At 38.1% G+C, this 20,846-nt stretch overlaps 1 protein-coding gene across 1 annotated transcript in view; it reads left to right on the top strand.

Annotated features, from left to right (window-relative positions):
- Positions 1–17,190, top strand: part of crppa (CDP-L-ribitol pyrophosphorylase A) — a 36,355-nt gene extending 19,165 nt beyond the window's left edge. Inside the window, exons 9-10 of the mRNA XM_055047367.1 lie at positions 1,894–2,025; positions 16,762–17,190. Coding sequence (XP_054903342.1) covers positions 1,894–2,025; positions 16,762–16,866 — 237 coding nt within the window. The 3' untranslated portion in view covers positions 16,867–17,190. The remainder of the gene's footprint in view (positions 1–1,893; positions 2,026–16,761) is intronic.
- The last annotated feature ends 3,656 nt before the right edge of the window (positions 17,191–20,846 follow it).

A 20,846-nucleotide genomic window follows, 5' to 3' on the forward strand; every position in this document is an offset into this window, starting at 1 on the left:
TCCCTTTAATTTTAGGAGAAATTGACAACACATAACTTTGTAATCCTTTCAAGACTGATGTCAGTATTTTTTTCTCTAATTTGTTTTTGATTAAATGTGTTGCTTTTTGAGGTTTTCCTGTTGACAGGAATGTTGTATAAAAGTGTTATTTTTATTATTCTGCAGCTCTGGGTGTGAAATCAGGCCTTCCTGTGTCTACAGAGTTTTGTTAATAATATATATACATAATTTATATAGTTTAAGAATGAGGCCAAATGATTCAGATATTATACAATAACGACCTTTTTCACATTGTTGTCATCTGAACCACTCATTGATACAGCAAAGGAACAAAACCCACAGCAACGCTTCTGCAGTTTCAGGGGGAGAAAACTTCATCTCTTCATTTAATGAAGGCAGTCCAAACTTTTTAACTTTTCTTCCCAGATCACCAAAATCTTGGAAACCTGTGCCCAACTTGGAACATGTGCTCAAAAAACATATTACATAAAACCACTCTAATGAAATGAGTGTAAATGTCACAGAGTGTTATTTTTTTATTGCAGATTTAGTCACTGACGACTTCATTAGTAGAACATCCACCGCTGTCTGTCACAGCAAGACCAAATACAGTCTGTCCTTAACCATAGAGGCAAACTGAGCCGTCTGCGGTTTATTTATTCATTTTAAGGTTGTTTTCCTTTAGTTTCACTGTGAAAAGTTTATTTGCATATGTAACAGCTCTTGTTTGTCTTGGGTTGAAAGCAGAGGCAAAAAGACATTCTGAGAATTTGATCGTTATAAGTGCAGCTGGGCCTTGAACTGATGTAGCTGCAAACAAAGTCAGGAGACAAATAAACGAGCTGGACACTCTGTTCCAATGACAAATGATCGGTAGGGAGGCTGAGATATCAATCATGAGTTTTATTAATATTTCATTCAACTTTTATTGATAAAAATTCTCTTTTATCGCATGTAGATGAATCCAAGCCAGAATATGAAACTATTTAGCTGCTTCACATTCAGGCCTTCAGAAATAAAATAGAAATTGGTGACAAGTTTGTTTTTACATGGAAATTGATAAAATAACTCAATACGGGAGAAAGGAAGGTGAGGGTTAGGCCAGAAACCTTTCAATTAAAGAACTTAACCAACAGAAAATGGGTTATTCATGGTTTTTACCTGACAGTGAGAAGAACTGCACTTTCAGCCAAATTTTTATGGCCTTGAATGTAACATTAATTCTACTCCTTTATGCATATCCACCAGATCAACACCTGGATTATTAAAACAAGGGATTTTTTTAAACAAGACATTCTGTTAGCTTTGACTGTAGCTTTCCCAAAAATATCAACAAATAAAAAGTGTTGAGTACTGCTAGCTAAAAAGTTAATTGTGCTAACCCTAAAGCACCAGCCAGAAACATTAGTTCTGCTATTGCTATAGCACAATGCTAACATGATAGTCTATTGTTATCAAACGTGATTGAATTTGAAAAAAGGTTAATGTGAATCATTACAATCCAAACTTAAAAGACCCATCAGGCATTTAAATCAGTTTTCACCTGATTTTGGACGCATGTTCATTTATTCTGGTCTGAAAAATGCTTTCTTTTGAGTCTTCAGTATCTTTTGTTCCCCATATTTTTTTATATTGGGACAGATTTGTGTGGAGGTCTGGCCCTGCATGACTCAGTGGATAAAATCCTCCTAATTTGCTCAATAATCTGTCTTAACATATGAGATTGATATAAAAATAGATTGAAATAATTATGTGTTTAAAGAAAATAAACTGACAGCCTTGAATCGTTTCTCCTAGTCAGCTGAGACTTTTTAAGAATAACATCTATCTTTTGGGTTATTTTGGAATTAAAATAAAACAAAAAATAACACAATTAAATTTTTTGTTAAATAGATGCATTTGAGTGACACAGAGGATCCATCTACCAGCAGGAGAGCGATGGAGTCTGCTGCTCTGATAGACCTGGCCTCAACAGCCCGGCCCCGAAATATTCTTCTCTACGGCATCCGGCTTCATCAGCCTGAGGTAAGGGCTTTGTCTTTTCACACTTCCCTTTTTTTTTGTTTGTTTCGTTTCATTAGGAGCGCTCAGACTTCCTGAGGAATGCACAGTTAGGGAGAGGCCAAACAAAACAAGATGGGAAACATCTTTTAAAGTGTTTTGTTCAAATGTCTTGGCTTCAGGCAAGGTTGCTGTCTTTATCGTCTGTATGAGCAAAGTTCTGCTTGCCACCTTTTGTGTGCAAGTGGGAAAAGATGTCGGTCAATCGGTATGATTCAAAGAACAGGATATCACCGTTCTTCCTTTCTGACGCTGTATGTCTGAACTGAAAGCCAGAGATAAAACGGACGGAAAGGTGCTTTAGGTGTAAAGCTTTATGTGAGCCAAGCCACTGCGTTTGAACCTTGTGTCATGGAAATCCACTGCAAAGTCAGCCAAACTTGCACTGAGATCGTTGAAGTGGATGTGGCTGACCTAAAATCCATGAGTTACGACTCAGTAATTACAGGATTACATACATTTTGAAATATTCATCTTTCAGTGGGAGAAGAGTCTGGTTTCAGGCTACCAGAGCTAACAAATAAAAATTTGATTTTTTAAGACAGAATTGAGCAGGAAACCTAAGACAAATGTTGAATATTCATGACTTCTTTGGCTTTACATTTGACATTTAGCAAGATTTATGTTCATGGCTGATTGCAGTATTATGACAAATGAGGCTTTCCTGGCAGCTGCATGACTTTACAAATCAGTGCGAAAAGCGTCAAAGCCTCAGGCGAGGAGATGTTTTAGCAGGCCGGGTTTACTCAAACCTTCTTGACTTAAAAAAAAATTATTAAAGATTATGCATGATAACTTTTACAACACTTACTTTCGATTTATTTTAGGTAAGATCATTAGACCAGAAAAAAAAGGGCTACAAGTCAGCAACAAAGTTAGCCGAAAGATGCTGCAGAGGCTCGATGTTGTGTTTGGAAAGCGAAACATAACCGGCATGATAACAAACTCCTCCAGTCAAATTTGACTTATCCGGTGATTTATTGTGTTTATAGTGAGGATGAAGAATCCTTTTGGACTTAACAGACTGGCAGAAAATCAGGCATTGCTCAAATAGGCGTAATTTCTTTTCCCATTCTGGCCAGCTTTGTTGTTTGGATGTGCATTAGCTAATGCTAGACATGTGGCCAATTATGAGACAATAAGTCTGCTGTCGCTTATTTTGGCTCAAGTCACAGCTAGTTATTGCTAAATGTTGAAGGAAAGAACATTTGCAAAAAGCCGCTAGTAATCCGCAGACATTAGTAATGTTTTTTTCTTTTTTCCTGACAGTGCACACTTTAAACGTAAAAACAGAGCTAATGTAATGTAGGGCTGAAAAACGTATCACGATACAAACATTTTATACAGTCTTCCCTCTGCATACATCCTCCAACGTCGCGTTGCTCCTTCCTTTACTGCAGGATTCTTGTTGTGTCAAGGAAGAATGTTTTAAAGACACTTATCCACCCTGAAAGCTGGGGCTTCAACTAATGAATATTTTATTAATCGATTATTCAATCAATCACTCTGACGATTAGTCGGCAGATTTTTCATTTCACAAAATTAGAAATAATTCAGTTACTCTTTAGAAAATAAGAAAATACAAGTGTTATTAGCTGAATTTTAACAACATAGCATTCAATTAATGAATGCTTTGTTATTTGTGGCAAAGAATGTATCTGTAGCAAAAAAAAGTCTACTATAAAATATTGATTATTTTTTTGGATTAGAAAATGGACAGTAAACGATGCTTTTTTTGTTTGAGCAAATTGCTTTTTTGAGTCTGTATGCTGCAATTAACTATTAATCAATTACTTATTTAGTGGATGATAAATTTGAAAAGTCAAATTATTCTCGATTAATTTGATTAATTGTTTCAGCCCTAGTAAAAGCCCGTGGAAAAACTGATTGTGATTTATGTATACTAAATCCCTGTTGGTACTAATAAAAGTTGATTTCCACAGAAATCCTTGTGATCTACCAAATAATATTAGAACTGTGGGTTTTAAAATTTGTTCATAAATTGGGTTTTCTGATATATATATATGCATGTTCCTACTTTCAAGACTTTTGGTTTTCCAGCTCTGAAATATGACAATATGACCTTTAAATGATGAGTTGAAAGCTGCCTGGATTTGTTTGTGGTTGGCGAGACGGTGAACTGTATTGGTTCTAATCAAAAAGAGATGTTTTTCCTCGCTGGTTAGGCTTGCAAAACGCTGCTGTCCCACATGCGAGTTTGATTTTGGTGTCAGAAGTTGGACATTGTGGTTTCCCTCAGAATTATAGACACTAATGCTGATAATTTGTCAACCCGTTCCCCTTCTCTGACAGGACAGAGAAAATGATACAACAGGATTGGAAAGAGATGATGTGTGTTTCACCATGATAAAATGCTTCAGCCTGAGATAGTGGAAGAGAGAACGGGCTAATATAAATCAGTGCTAACCTTTTGTTGTAATGAGGATAACTTCCCCCAGCTGCCTTTATTAGACCCTGGTTAATGTTTTTAGAAATCTGTTGAAATCACCCCAGAAATCTGTTATTAGTAGTTAATCAATTCCTCAATGTGTGAGCCTTGAAGGGACTCAGAAAGTCATTCTTCTGTTCGATGTCATGAGAACTAATACGTTGTGAGTTCCACTTGACAACAAAATCTGGATTACATTTTCTGTTCTTGGCAAAGGCCGATCTGGTTTTTCTGCTGGAAGTGTCAACACATATTTTCTTTTGGCTTTCAAAGCAAGCTGTAAATACTTAACGATGCTGCTGTCCAGACATCTGCACAGTGAAAGTTAATTTTTTGATGCACAGTTGTATCTGTAAATGTGCTTCTTTAAAGCCTATTGTGCTGCTTTCATATCAAACGCGATTTGACAAAGGTTGACTTGGTGTTTGGTGCAACAGGCTTTGCCAATTGGGTTTGTCTGATAAAAAAAAAAAAGGTGGGACGAAATCGATCAGTGGAGCGGGAGATTTGCAGAGCCAGATTGGTCTCTGATTGTCGTCATTCCTACCTCCTCCATAATAATTTTGTGGACATTTTCTGCCATCAAGTAAATAAAGATCTATGCCAGGAAGACAACTTGACAAGGGTAACGTGAAGCCTTGGTCTCCGTGTACACAGAGAAGAATTTGTTATGGATCTGAAACGGAGCGCTCAGGTCTGCTTGAGTATTTTATTTATAATTACATGGCAGAGTTACAGTAGTAGAGATGACGTTTGGAGCTGGCTTAGCTGGGTTTCTCGTTTTAACAACAATAGTATTTACTCTCAATATGCGAAATGCAATTAATAGTAGTCACATAAACAACTCTCACTCACTTCCTCACCTCTGTCGTCTTTCACTGCCCTTTTGTCTTGAAGTCAGTTTCTTTTAGTTATAATTCTATGTTTTGAATATGTATTGTTTTATTTGTACAGTTGAGCTACTTCTGTAAAATCCATTTCTCTTGAGTTGGGAAAATTATTTTCCCTTTTTCTCTGCCATTTTTGTTTGCTTTTGCTGGATGGGTTTGCAGACGCACTGTGTCCAGCAGCAAGCTGCCAATGTTAGCCTGTAAGAGGAGAAAGAAATTATTACGTCATGCGGATCTAACAGCATTCTCTCTTTAACTACTTGTGATCAAAGCCCTTCTCTTGAGCTTTTCTCCATTTGTTGTTGCGTCTCTGAAAATGCCCACAAGCCAAACTTCAGATGCGTGAAAGTCTATAGACGTTGGCAGGGAAACACTCAAGACACCGGATCCTCGTACGCTGAGGTGATGTTGTGAAAACGCTGACGGTAAAAACTATCAGTGTCTGCGTCTGTGACAGGAAGTAAGTGTCATAGGATCTGTTCCTCCACAGGGTCTTGGTGACTTGTCTGCTGCTGAAAAGGGAGTTGTCACCGTGATATATGGGTGTTGTAATCCCTGCAGTGAGAGAGCCCTGATGTTTTCCCAACCCCATATTTCCTCCTTCTCAAAGAGCCCGGACCGGGATTTCTGAACCTGAGAAGAGATTAGGAAGAAAGGGAGAGAAAGGTAAAGGAGAGGGAGAGAAAGGCCTATTCTCCTCTACCTGTTTGGATCCAGGCCTGAAAGGAGACAAGTGAAACCATACACAACCTGCTGAAGATGCTGCTGTGACACTCCTGGAGTTGCACTCTCACTGAGGAAGACTGTGGTTTTAACACACTCCCTCATTTTCTCAAGCTATTCCACTGAATGAGCCGCACATCGCAGACTGAATTACTGCATTTCTGGGCATTTATTAATGTTAAAAAATCAGACTAAAATGTTATTTTTACCATTGTTTTCATCAATAGATATCAATAAAAATATGATTAAATGAAGCCTCGATGTGCAATTTAATTACATAAATCCAAATTATTTAAGTAACTGATATTCTAAAGAATCTGATTTGAAATGTGAATGATTTTCCAGAGTAGGGCTGTTTAAACAATTATTTTAGTAATCAAATATTGTATCATTTATTCTGTCGATTACCTGAGTAATCGAATAACTCATAGATTACTTGTGAGAGCAACACAAATAATCACCCAGCTGGAACACAGTGTGCTAAACAATAAAACATCATTTAACGAAGTTTCAAGGAGGGTAATTTGCTTCGAGGAGTTTTGACAATTGGGGAACTTGAATCATTGGAGGAATGGTTACAGTCTTACTCCAGAGGAGGATTTGTTTGCTGTGCCATGCTGTCACAACCGGACTCTGGCTGAAAAAATAAGTCATAGTTTTTTATCATTGTTTTTATTATACTCATAATATTTCCACAAAATATTAAATCTGTATCATCCAACAACCGGATGTTACTACTGGCAGAAAAGACAAAGAATACGACAGGAAGTGGTAGGAGGCAGCATCATTTTCAATTACTTATTCATTAACCACAGAATTGCTAAATTGCATTTTTGCTCATATTAGTAATGGACGCAGCTCCTGTGGGATCCTTGCTTCTCCACACAGTCTGAAACACAAGCATCGTTCACCTCCATGCATTTGTAGAACGCTGCGGTCAGAATCGTGGAGAAACCTTCAGCACTGTGACATGTGCTTGGTATCAACGTTTATCTTTCCTGCTGAGGAGGCTCCAGATGCGGGGTGGTATGTGTGAAACTTGACCAGTGGAGTTGGCTTCGAGGAATTAGACATACCAGAGCGGTGTTTATTCAGCTTTGATTTCTTAGATTAGAAAGACCAGAAGGCGCTCCCTGTTTGGGCTGAGGAGACTTCACTCAGACGACCAGGAGATGCCTCCCCAAGCGGGGATTTGTATGTCAAACAGATGGTGTGAGCTCGAGGAAGATTAATGCTCGCCGCTCTTAACAATCAATTTGTAAACAGTCAATCACGGAGGCTGTGTGTGAGCATGCATGTAAATCAGTTATGCCACTTGGTCTCTGAATGTTTTTGGCCACCCACAGATCATCGGCTTCAAGTTTCATTTAGGTTAGTGAACCCCTTTGCTTTTACCTTTTAGCTCTGCTGCTGCAGTTTTTGTACAACTCAAAATCATCTTAAAAACTAAGAAATGTTTAGAGGTCACAAATTAAAGCACAGTTTGACTTAATAGAGGAGATGCTGTAGAGCACCGTTGTCCAAAGTCCTCAAGGGTTGGAATACTGCAGGTTTTTGTAACAGAGAAGGATACACATGTTTTCAAATGTTTCAGAATAAAAAAACTGTAGCCTGCATATGTATTCAGACTCCTTTTATACCTACAGATAATTCAGTTTGCCTAATTAGTAAACAACCAAAGAGCTAAATGAACATTAACAAGCTGTTTTTAGCTCCATCCATCTTCCATGCCCACAGCATGATTCCTCCACCACCCTGTTTTGCTGCATGAATTGTTTGTCCAGGATATTTTCTGCTTGTAGGCCATGGATTTTGGCCATGAAGGCTAAAAGTCTTTTCTTTTTTTTATCCGTTCAGTTATAAACTGAACATGGAAAATTTTCTTAAAACAAATAAAATCAGATATTTGAAGAAAAAAACATTTTAGACTCAAAATACAAATAGGATCTTGCACAATTTAGATTTTTATAGGACATGACTACAATGCCCTATTTGTTTTGTTTTTCTTTATTTTTTTGGAGTTGGTTATAAGAACGAGGGAAATCATGATTTAAAGCTCTTCATAATTTAATGCGCGACTTGTCTGCTGCGTCATTTGGTCTTCATACTGCTGCTTGTTCATTTAATAATTGTATTGCAAAAAGTTTATAGGAGATTTGTTTTGTACTGAATTTGATCCAAGTGAATCTAAAATTACTCCACTGAATTTGACATAAAGGATTTTTTTTAATCAAATACAAATACGTGTATATTTTTTGTACAGTTTTGTCTTAATTACTGCTCTGATTATGTTCTTTCAGCAAGTAGCCAATTTTTAGTTTGACAATTAATCAATTACTAAATTATTTCTACATTTTATGTTAAAAATATGCATTAACCCTTCATTTGACTTTTTAAATGTCTTAGCCTTGGATTTTTGAGATTGCGCACATTGTCTGGGGAAAAAATGCTATCTGTTCCCCGTCTGCTGTTTAGTCTGTGGGATGCTGGTATTTTGACAACAGTACAAAAACACAGTGTTGCACCTCTGTTTGTGTGTTCAGCTCACAGCGATGACAATCTCCTGCTTGCTTCGGGGGTGGAACTGAGGACACTAATCCAGAATGTGTGCCGCTGAAAAATCAGGCTCTAACAAATGTCGTTTTTTGTAAAAAACAAAACAAAACTCCTGCACCTGCAGCTGACCTCTGATGCCCCGCGAGGTGGAGCGCTCCTGGCTTTCCTGGGTAAGGAATACAGCGTGATAAGTAAACGAGGCATCCGCTGAGACTGTGTGTGGTTGTGTACCCAACCCATGCCTTCATGCTTTCATACCTCTGAATCTAAGGTCCCATTGTTCGGCTCTCTGTTTTGAGGTTCGTCTTTCAGTGATGTGAATTCAAACAGAGTCGTCTCTCATCGGAGCTTGTTTAAAAAACTTCTCACTGAGGGGATCCAGTAGAAATACAGACCTGCTCAGTGTCCTGGGTAAACAGAAAGAGAGGATCTGTTAGACACAACTTTTGTTTGTCCGATCCAGACAGGATATTTTGGAAACCCGCACTGAAAAAGCTAAATCACTGTACCATGAAGGGGCTGTGTGACAGCATTTGTTCTACGAAGGATTTAGAAAGCAGGTAAAAAAAAAAAGCAGAAGCTGAATCTGCTGGGCTCTTTGGACCTTTGGAAAATCTGAGGATGCTGCACGACAGTCGTCTGCATTCTCCTTCATTACAGTAATTTTCAGATGAAGCATAGCAGACTCTGAGGCAGCGGATCTAAATACTTTGGCAAAATTCAACATTCTGCTGAGACGCTTCATGGTTATGTTTCTGTCATCTCATGTCAGCTTCAGCTGTCTGTCTCTCAGCTTGGCTCGGTCCGACTCCTGTGTTTAAAGCTCAGTGCTCTGATAGTAGAGGAGAAACTAGCCAAATGCTTTCAACTTCAATTTACAAGTGAAGACATGAAAAAGCTCATAAACAAGACTTGTGACGTCTTTATTTTGTAAAACTATGTTGCAGACCTACTCTGCCATCTTCACACATTATGCACACTAAGTGTGTAGTATTAATAAGCTATATTAGCTATATTAATGTGCATAAATAAATCAGAATCAGCTTTATTCGCTTTCACTCTGCACTGTCAAACAATCCAAACTCATTAATAAAGACCTGTTCCCCCTCCTTGCTTGTGGAGGCGCTGCACCAAGAACCACTGAAGGAATCAACATGAAGAAAACACTGAGCTCCACCTCCTTCTTCACGCAATGTAAACAAAAATGGAGTAGCATCAGATCTTAGCAGTTGTCGTATTTCTCTTTTGTCTTTAGCAAAAGACCACCAGCCATTTCTCCTGCTTGCATGTTTTGTTTCGGTTGTATTTACCCAGAATGCCCTGCGCTATAGTCTACTTTTAGTGTAGCCTCTGCTCTGCTTGACATTCACATATGTATTCGAACTGCACCAGAGTTCACTTCAATCAAATTGAGGTTTTCAGGCGAACCAAAGTTCGCTTCTTGGTCAGCATCAGAATGTGATTGTGCGCTCACACTTCCACAAACAAAACCATCTTTGTAGACGAATAAACACAAATTTTTTTCTTGGTTTGCTTGAAGCATTGGCAAAATCTACCTCTAATCATGTCAATAGCCTTGCTTGCTAAGCTGGGTGTATTGTCACTCCCTAATGAACAATAATTACCTAATAACCTTAGGTGTTCATTAGCTACTTTTCTGTTTGTTTATCAAGGTCTAAATAAATCAACCCTCTGCTCGTCAAATTACATACATGATTAAAATGATCCTACCTGACTGCAGTACCTCCAAACCAAACATATCAGTGTTTACGAAATGTCATCTGAGCCTCTCCAGCCGTGTAAAAGTCAGGGCTCTCACTGACCAGTAATTGAACCTGGGGTCTCTGTTCTCAGTTCAGCCCCCTAGCTACTGCCTGTCTTCAGTAAACACAGAGAAGAGGAAGAGAGCCCAGCGACCACAAAAACCCACTCAGGGATGAGCTGTCACAATCCCTGAAACACTATCTTTGCGCAGACTAATGCAACGGGTGTTTTTACCAGTATTGTACCGCTGGGCTTCAGGAGCACTCAGGTCATGTGGGGAGAATTTTTCAGAGAAACGACTGCGTGTGTGAAAGGACAGATGCAAGAGTAATGTTCAGAAAGGTCCAAGGCAGGTGGTTGCTCTTTCTTTTAGGACTCCCTGAGTGGAGAACGCCATCTGGCTTCAGTCCTGGCAAAGATACTGCCCTCAAGTGGATGAAAAAACTATTAGTTCTTTGACAGTAAAATATTAGGATGATGAAATGAGGCAGTAAAAACTCCTAGTGCTCTTGGCTGCGTCACTTATGGTAGCTGGTGTGACTAGCAGCCTTTTCCAGCATGCCCGGATCAGGCGTCATGCCAGGTTTTTCTATTAAAGAGTTGACGTGCAAATTGTCACAATTAAAGGTTCTAAATTTAGGACTTTTCAGCTTCAAAGTTAGCCCTTCTTGTGGGGCAGAAGATCTGCTGCAGCCTCGACTGAGATGGTAAGGTTGATTGCAACGGCGGCATTTCGGAGTGAGAGACTTTCTTTGCTTATTGTGTGGTCTCCCCGTTGGGCTCCTCCTGCGTTCTCCCTCTGCTTTTTGTTTCAAAGGGCTGTCGCGTCACGTCTCGTCAGACTTTTCCCCCTTTCAGCAGTTAGCAAAACTACAGGCTAATAATTGAAATTCCTTTCCATACATTTGTGACCGCAGAGACGGTCTTTGTGTGTGTTTGCGCATTCCAACACATGGGAGTCATTTTTTTATTTTTTATTTTGCTTTTAGTTGCTGCTTGATCAGATTATATACAGCACTGTTTAGATGTTCTATCAATGCTATCTGTTAATTTATGGGATTGGACTTTTCTGCAGCAAAAGAAAATACATAAACTCCACCAGGCCACCAAGAGATTGGCCAAATCAGCAATGGAAGTAACAGCTGCTCGGCAATAAATTTTGGGAAAAAAGTGTGTCACTTTCTCCCATTTAATGTGACCCTCACTGCTAATGATAGTTCTTCCACTATTGCATATAAATTATGATCTGTCTGGCAGAGTAATGCTCGAAGTGTGGATTTGTGGCTGTTAATCATTATGAAGTGGAAAGTAGGGATCCCTTATGTCCAATAATGGTAAAGTGAAACTTGTAAAAACAGGCTCTAACAAAATAAAGAGAAAACACTCTCCTGAAGAGCAGTTTTTTGGAACGTGTGAAAATTAAATCCACATTGTTAGAAACAAAATCCAGCCAATTATGTAAAATAGAGCTATCAATCTGATTAATTTGCTTGTGGGTCTTATCTAAAAGCTTCCTTGAGGTTTTACTTCATGAAACCAGATGTCCCACAACGGGACTCTTTTGTCACAATGCTGCAGCAGACGCAGAGATTCAGTCTTGACCTTCTTAACCACGCTTCTAGGACATGAGGTTGAAGACACGCAAATCCTCCAGGCTCATAATATGTTTAAAGTTGTTTGTATGTTGGTTCTCGTTTCGAATGTTTGGTGTCTGACACACGTAAACTCAATCATGGATGTTAACTCAGAGACAGAAACTCAGAAAACTAAACTTTTTTGCTCTAAACAATCAATACTTGAGCTAAAATATTCTCTGCTTCCCTCTCATCTCTGTCCACAGATTTTTGGGAATAACTCAAACCAGTTCTAGTCCATAGTGTGGCACTGATTCCTTCAACTACAAAAAGCCAACATTTTTGGTCTAAAAGCCAGACTTCTCATTTAGATGTGCTGCTCTCACTCAAAACACTCCACTCACACATAAAGCAGTTCTGATTTGCTCTCATTTTTCTGCTTTCAGATGCAACCAGAAAGCCAACAGAGGTACAGTGCTTCTGTTTGCCTCCAAAATGTTTTAGCATGAATCCCTGCTTATTCGCGGATTCGTCTGTGGAATTTAGCTCCAAACATTTTGCGGAAATTTTGCCTGTTTGTGGATTTTTTTGTCAAATACATCTAAAATGATAACAAAATGTAGATTGGGAACCTGAAAAACGTACTAATATGACAGCTTGACACACTATTGGCTGGCATCAACAAAGCAGCCAATCAGAGAGCGCCATTCATTTTTCTCGTTGTTGAAGTAATGCTCGTGTTAGCAGTCATGGTAAGACACTTTCTGTTGTGCATATTATTGCAGATTAAGGTATATTTAGTGTTTACTACTAAAATAGACAGTTGGAAGCGTTTCACAGGAGGTATTTGTTGATTTTAGTGATTGTGGTCCCAAACTCCCCCAAATGTCATTGCTTCACTCTAGGTAATTGCTTTAACGTTACATAGATTTAAATCAAAGAGCAGATGAACACGCAAACATCTTTGAGTGCTCCAAAGTCTTTCACTGTAAAGTAACTCTATCCATTTGGGTTTTTTCGTTTTATTCAACCACATTTTAAGCCAGAGCGGCACCTGCGACTACTTTAAGCTTTGCCACGAGTCGATGAAAAACTGAAGTCTTATTTTTGTTCCACTGTGCAAGCAACTAGTTGATTTAATATGAGGTTTATGAAGAAAGATTCATATTTCAAAAGCCACATTTCTGAAGCTGGGAATGATTCAGTGCTGGAGTCCGGACAGGCCTTCAACTTTGATCCTATGATCAGCCTTTGTGATTTGCTTTTTTTTGAGAAATTTGTGCAAACTTCAGGGCTCTACAATGTAGACATTAGCTGTGGCTTAATTGCTGTCGCTGTGTTCAATATGCAGGACGAGAACAGAACAATCCTTGTGTTTTCCCGTGGTCGTCATCGATGCGCCTGGGTGGCAGCCGTCTGATGATCTGGAAATTTTAAACGCGTTCAGAAGATGTCTGCTTTTAGATAACGTCTGAAAAAATGCTTTCATCTGACAAACGATGAAAAGATCCAATCAGATTTACATCTTCCTCCCTGTAGCAGTGATTAAACCACAGGCCAAAAAAAGACATTTTCCTGTTCATTTCCTCTGCTTCTTCAAAGATATTCTCTGTAATATAAATAAATTCAGAGAAAGTGAAAGACATACTTATCTTTTTGTCATCTTCTGTGTTTAATGAATGAAGTAGAAGTTGGTGATCTGAAGTTGAGCTTTCTTTTTGCTTTGCTGATGTGAAAGTCAGTAATGAAGTCAATAAAAGACTAAAGAAAATGTTATTTCTAGATCTGGATAGAAATTTCTCTCTATTATTTTGAGGTTGTGCTTGATGTGCTCAGATTAATTGCTAAGTCCTATATAAATAAATGTATGTTTTATATTTGCATGCACTTATTCAGAGCAGAAAAGTATCACCCAGGTAGATAATTAACTAAATCATTTTTTCAATTAAATGTAACTGAAATATCGCAACTAGTATTTTTATTTCTGTTATTTTTCCAAATTTTCTGCAGCTTTTAAACTGAGGCTCTTTTCTTTTAGCATGATGGACTTAACATATTCTCCATATGATGCTTTAAAATGTGTAAGATAAAAGTTTTAAACATTTTAAATCTGTCCACAAAGTTGGTTATTTTTGCAGTCAGATTGTTTCCGGAACATTCTGAGGAAAACCACTAATATCTGGAAACACCTTAAAACAATCAGATTCCTTCCACCTCAGTCATACAAACTGACGTTTCTTGCAGGATTTTTCTTCTTCCAAATATTTAAGAGCCTATAAAATTTAAATGTTTGCTTTGAGATTATTGTTGCTGACACGAATACTCCTCATAGTCCCATTTAAATCCAATTCCTGGACTCAAACGTTTCCTTCATGCAAATGAAACTTAGACGATTTTATTTAGACTTTTCAAATGCCGGTCAAACTTTTACAATTTCTACATGTCTATATATATTTTCTCATTCTAAATCATTTAGTTAGAATGATTTAGTTTGTGTTAGTTTATCAGATTTACACATTTAGGATTGTTATGTTTGACATTTTGACTTTCGATGTTGTTTTAATGTCTTTTAAATGGTTTCATCTTGTTAACAGCCCATTTGGTTGTGCATTTCAAATTAGCTCAGGCTATCAAAAAAAATTATTAAATCAGAAAATACGATGTGTGAAAATATCAACCTGACTAAAATGTAATCAAAATTGTAAATTTCATTGGACTTTTAGCTCAGATTAGATTAAATTGAACTTTTTGGCAACAAATACTCTAAATGGAGTGTGAAGTAAAGAAAAGCGCCACTGTTGGGTATGGTGGAGGGTCTGTGATGCTGTGGGCCTGTCACTGTAAAATCTAATTTTGTACTGTTTAATAGATAAAAGTGTTTCCTATGTAATGCAAAGTAAAAACAAAAAATCCTCGTTCACCCGATTCTGTGTTTTCCAGTCAACCTCCCAATTTTTCATCTCTACAAAATTCAGTAAATATTTTATTGTTTTCTGCATCAAAAGCTTCTTAAAAGTCCAGAGGATATTTGTGAATAATTCAGTCGGAGTTTGTAGCATGTCTCGGTGCAGAACGTCTGAGTCAAAGTCAAACTCTTTTCTGCGGTTTCTTATAAAAAAGGAAAACAGACGTCTCCCCTGGGCCTCATCTAAACACTAAATCAAAGCAGAGTCGCTGCAGACGGAGGAATGAAGTCAGGAGAGTGAAAACTATTAAAAGTGCATCATTGCAGCCGGTCTGCAGTGAAGAGAAAAAAAACGTAACAGAAGAGAGGAATCACAAAAGCAAAACAACCACAACACTGGAGCCCTTCTAAGAACATCAAATGTGAGGTCTTGTTTGTCTTAATGTGTGGTTTTGCAGCAGATCTGTCTAATATCATGCACTATAAATTTCAAAGTGGGTCATACCGGTTCAGAAGCCCCAGAGGAGTTCAGGCTTAAAAGGAAAGTCAAATTTCTTTTAATTATGTGGCATTTTTTTCCTCTCTCGTTTGCAAAATTACTTCCTTGTGTAAATTAAAGAAGTTTACCTCTGCAGGCAGGAGAAACATAGATTTCAAAAACTAACTGCTAATTTCAGGACCTCAGGACATAAATATAAAACATCTCATCTACTGGTGGCGTTGCTGAAGACAAATGGAATTTTAGTTTATTGTGATTTTTCTGAATATTTTGCAAATTTTGAACTTTTGGACATCGGATCCTAACTTTATTGAGAAGCAGAAGTCATATCTCAAAAAGTAGGTGGAAAATTTTACCTAACAAACTGAGATCCTGAACTGAAAACTCTTAAGAAACTTGAAGGCTTCCTGTTGTTCTGGATTCAGCCCAGACTTGATAAAAAAAAAAAAAAAAAAAAAACTAACATATCAAGTACAGACATTTTTAAGACAAAAAAAACCCAGAAATTTGTGTTCCTCTGAAAACTTTTGGGCTCTGTATAGCCTCCTACATAACAAGTCTGTTGTTTCCTGTTGCTTTAAAAGCTCAGAGGCCAGACTTGGTGGGAACTGCCAGTAATTTTATATCTTTTACAAAATGTGTGCAAATCTTTGCTTCTGATGTTGGAAAAAACACAATTTTACAACTGCAGTGTTTCCATTGAATATGACATTAAATGAAAACCTGAATAAATTTGTTCACGCGACAAGTCATTAAAAATCACAGCAGTGACAATCATAAACAGTTACATTATGTTCATATTTTAGTCATGGTGCTAGCGCTCATCATCTATTAGCTATCAGAGGAGACATCGGCGTCTTATTCAGGCGTTGGCGCGAAAAAACCCCTTAAATCTGAGAACGGATACGTTTGCGGCATTTGGGGAAATTGTAGTTGGTGGTTTTACTAAAGAGCGATGGATTCAACACGTTGAAATGACACAACCTTTAATGAAAAGCGTGATGCTGAGAGCTCTGATGGAGCCAGCTGTACATTGTCTTAATAAAAAACAAAGCACAAAAACAAACCATCATTCATACTCTTACTACTGCTTTCTGTTGTCTTCTTTGTTGTTTCTGCCAGTAGCAACATCTGGTTGTTTATCAATATATGTAAAAAAAAAAAGTGTGTCCATTACAGTTTTACAGAGTACATCTTTTTCGATACACTTGATAAACCACCGCTTGGGAACGCAGCTGCTAAAAAGGAAAGCTTTAATCTGTCCGTCCTGGATTGGAGTAGCAGATTACTGCCTTTGAGTCTTGACCTTTCTGCCCTGGTCTTTCCTCATGTCTCTGCAGGACTCAGAGCAGTGGGGCAGGTCGGCTTCACGGGTCGCTGACATCGCATCAGCCTTGATTCGGGACAGGAACCCCGCCTTTGTGGGACAGCTCCTGCAGGCGTGAAGAGAGGGAACATCAACAAAACAATCATCGCTCATGAAGACTGAAACTGGATTATTTATGCTGTCTGCTAGTCTCTAATCCTGCAGCAGGTTTAGAGGATGTTGTTTTTCCAAAGTGCATATTGAAAGAAACCTTGACTTTTACAGTAAACTGCGATCAACTGAGTCCTACATTTCCCACAATGCTTCTCTGAGCTGTTAAGATTCTTTCTTTGTTGCGTAACTCTGACCTGATGTTTTGCAGTTTTTACTGAAATGTAGTTTCATAGAGTTGAGCCTACTTTTTGGGCTCCTAAAATAAATTATCATTAAAAAAAATATCTTATTTACAGTAATTCTGAAATATTTCAATATTTTTCTTAACGGATTTAAAAAATGTATCAGAAGTTCATCTTCTACTTCCTTAGAAATCAAAGTGTGAAAGTTGTGCAGTTATTTCTCTGTCTTCTGCTAAAGCTAAAGGCATATTTGGCTCCACAGAGACCCTTAATGACCTCATAGAGGAAAGTATGACTGAGTTTTAAAATCCCTGCTAGTTACATTTTCTTCTTTCTGTTATTTTAGTTGTCGTTTTGCAACTGCTGAATCTGAGGATACGTCTTGAACAATTAGCAGGGACTTTAACAGTAAAAAATACATAAATGCAAAATCTACTAGACTTGAAACGAAGTGCTGCATTTTATAAATATTATGTTATAGCTCACACATAATCATTGAGAAGATTCTGGTGTAAATAGCTATTTTTAATTGTATTGCTGGCAAAAATCAAGCTCTACAATAATATGTTAACATAATGTGATGCACCTCAAAGATTTAAAACAGACTTCTGTAATAATTTTAACCTTTAATATTGTTTAAAAAACGTGAGCCAGGAGCAAATCAGACACTAACACGATTTTATTTTTATCGTGACTCTTTGAGAAACTAACGCATTAGTTTGCTTCTTCATGCAGAGCTTAATATTTTCAGCAGCTGATTTGGGTGGCAGCACCGACTGCAGCATTATGGTGTGCATGGAGTCGGAGTTGAAATCAACTGCAGTGAGTTCATTGTGATGAAGGCGCTTGTTATCACTCGATGCAGCGACGCGGCTCTGATGTCTTTTTAATGCGTTCTGGAGAGAAACAGAACCGTTTGGTACTGACGAATGGCAAATATGTCGAGCTCTGGCAGAGAAGTCATTGTTTTATTCTTCTATTTTCTGGATCTACTTGAAGCCTGATTGTTCATTCACAGGGAAAATAATCACGGATGCAAGATGGAGGAATTTGATCTAGTTTATGTAAGACGCTCTACTGAATAAAGCTCGACTGTCACACAGCATAAAATGAGACGTATTAACGTAATTCTGCAGATTTCAGATGCTATTTTCTGTGCGTTTCTGAGACTCGTTCTGCCTCTGGGAGTTTAATTCAGTTCTTCTTTGAACCAGTAAGCAGCACAATTAATTACTGACACAATTTTTAAATTTTATTGTGTCCAATAAAATAAGCACAAGTCATGTGAGAAGATAATAAAAATTACGAGAATAAAGTCATATAAGAATAAAGTCATAATATTACCAGAATAAAATTGCATTATTTGGCTATTCTTGCACGCGTATATTCTTGAAATATTCTAACTTTATTCTCATAATTGTTTTGTTGGAGTGGCTCCAATAGGCCTAAAATATTTAATAATTTTCAAACTAAATTCACTCAGTTACATTGTTCAACATTCAGCAAAGCATGCAATATTTTAATTAAATAAAGTTGTTTTTAAAGGGAGAAGATGTTAAATTATTGTACATGAGAAACTTAAAAATAGCTTTGCATGTTTGCTTCATAAAAAGACAGGCATTGATTGAAAAAGATTTAAAAACGAAGTAGCTTTTAGTAGATCAGGATTTCTTTGACAAAACTTTCTCGATTCATTCATTAAACCAGAATTTCTTCTGATTTTATTCACTATTAAATAAAGAATAAATTAGAAAGCCTAGTTACTGCCAGGAATATTTTGCCTCCATTAACAATAAAAAGCCAAGTCCACATGTGGATTAGGTGAGACAAATGTTTGTTGTTCTTGAATGGCACTCAGCGGCCACAAATGGCCTCTGCGCCACACTTTGGACACCCCTGCTCTAACAAAACCAGAGTCAGCGTTAGCAGCCAGTTCACTTGGGTTTGCCAGGTTAAAAGGGAAACCAATAAAACACAGAAGAACTGGACCTCACTTGCTTTCTTCTGCAAAAAGGAACAATAAAAGGTAAAATCAGCAAAAACAAAAGTATTATTCTAAAAAAAATGTTTTTGTTTTTCATTTGGGAGTCAGTCAGGGAGGTTGACACGATTTACTTTAAAGCTGAGGTTTAAGTCTTTCCTCCGTGATAAAGCTTGAGGTTAGGGGCGGCTGGTGTGAGTCATGCCTTTAGAAAAGCTGCTATAGGCGTAGCTGCTGCAGGGCCGGATGCACCGAGAGCCTTTTCATCACGTCTCCCTTTTATTCTTGGTGTTAATGCATACCATTATTGCTGCTTTGTATTTCTTCTTTCTCTTGGCAAGTATTTGTTGCCAACAGCATCTGTTTTTGCCTCAGTCTCCTTCCTGTCCTCTCCACCCCCAGCCGGTCTCGGCAGACCCAAAACTGAGCCTTGTTCTGGTGGAGGTTTTGTTAGTCGTGTGTAAAATTCATATTTTACATGTTTTTGTATTACTGCTTCTAAAAACAGGAAAAAAGGCACTAAAAAAACGAGGCCGGCCTTTTTATTGGCAATAAGCTTTTGTTTAGTTTTTTTGGTACGTGGAAAATGAACCATTTCAAAAACCTTCTAAATGTGTCCGTTGCCTAGCAACTCCGGCGGCATTCCGCTTGTCACCTAGCAACCTAAACTGAGCTGCTGCACATTTGGTCAGCTGGTTTTTTCGCTGAATGCCCTGTGAAAGAAACGTGTTTAGTCATTGAGTTACCATCCATCGTTGCTGCATTCTTGTTGGTTGTGCAGGAAGCCCTACTTCTGCTTTTCAAAGATGTACCGTTGTATAATTGCAACTCTTTTCTCACATTTTCATGTGTAAACGTCAAGCTGGGAGGGGAGAGGCCAGCAACAGCTTATTTGGATTTAAAGTGACAAAAGGCCCTATAATTGCTCATTTTCACAGATATGTTTTAGAACCATTGGACTCTGGAACCCGTTTTCAATCTGCGCCGTTGTCAGAGAAAACATTCAGTGGTTTCATGTAAATGTACAGAACAAAACTCTTCCATTTTCACCAGAAAGGGTTGTCGTGTAAACAGGGCCTTTGGCTTGGCGTCCACGGACCCAGACGTTTTTGTGGATTTTGCTACATTTCATCTCGTCTCAATTTAGTTTTCTTCTAAATCCGATTGAAACCCAATGAGGATAAACCAACATCTCACATGTTTACAGTAATCACCCAAAATATTAAAACCAGCTGTCAGTTAGCATGTAGGTCCCCGATCTGCAGCCAAAACACCTGTGAGGCATCGAGCCCTGGACTCCAGCAGACCTCCATCAGACTAAGGTTTTAACAGCAAATCCTGTAAGTTCTGCGATGGGGCCTTCATGGCTCTGACCTGTTTTTCCACCACATACCAGAGACGCTTGATCAGACGGGGATCTGGAGACCAAAGGCCAAAGCAACACTTTGAATGCTTCATAATGTTCCTACGTCCTTCTTTTTAGCATAACGGGGCTCATTAATAATACTTTTTATGACTTTTGTGTTACCCTGGTGTGCTCTGCAACGTTTTGTTGACCGATTTCTTGCCACAGCTCATCTTCAAGCTCAAACTCTCTTCCAGGTTATGACATATTTACACACACGCACAACTCTTTCTCTGTTGATCTGTGAACTTCTGGTTCTTCACTTTTACAGACTAACAGCTTCCAGCATAATGGTAGAAATTATTGAAACTGCCGTGATTTATAATTCAGAGATATTTCACTGGTACAAATGGACATAAAATGACTTCATGTGGGAA

This window comes from Poeciliopsis prolifica, unplaced genomic scaffold (assembly GCF_027474105.1).
Source record: "Poeciliopsis prolifica strain line A6 unplaced genomic scaffold, Auburn_PproV2 SCAFFOLD025, whole genome shotgun sequence".
Classification (NCBI taxonomy): Eukaryota; Metazoa; Chordata; class Actinopteri; order Cyprinodontiformes; family Poeciliidae; genus Poeciliopsis; species Poeciliopsis prolifica.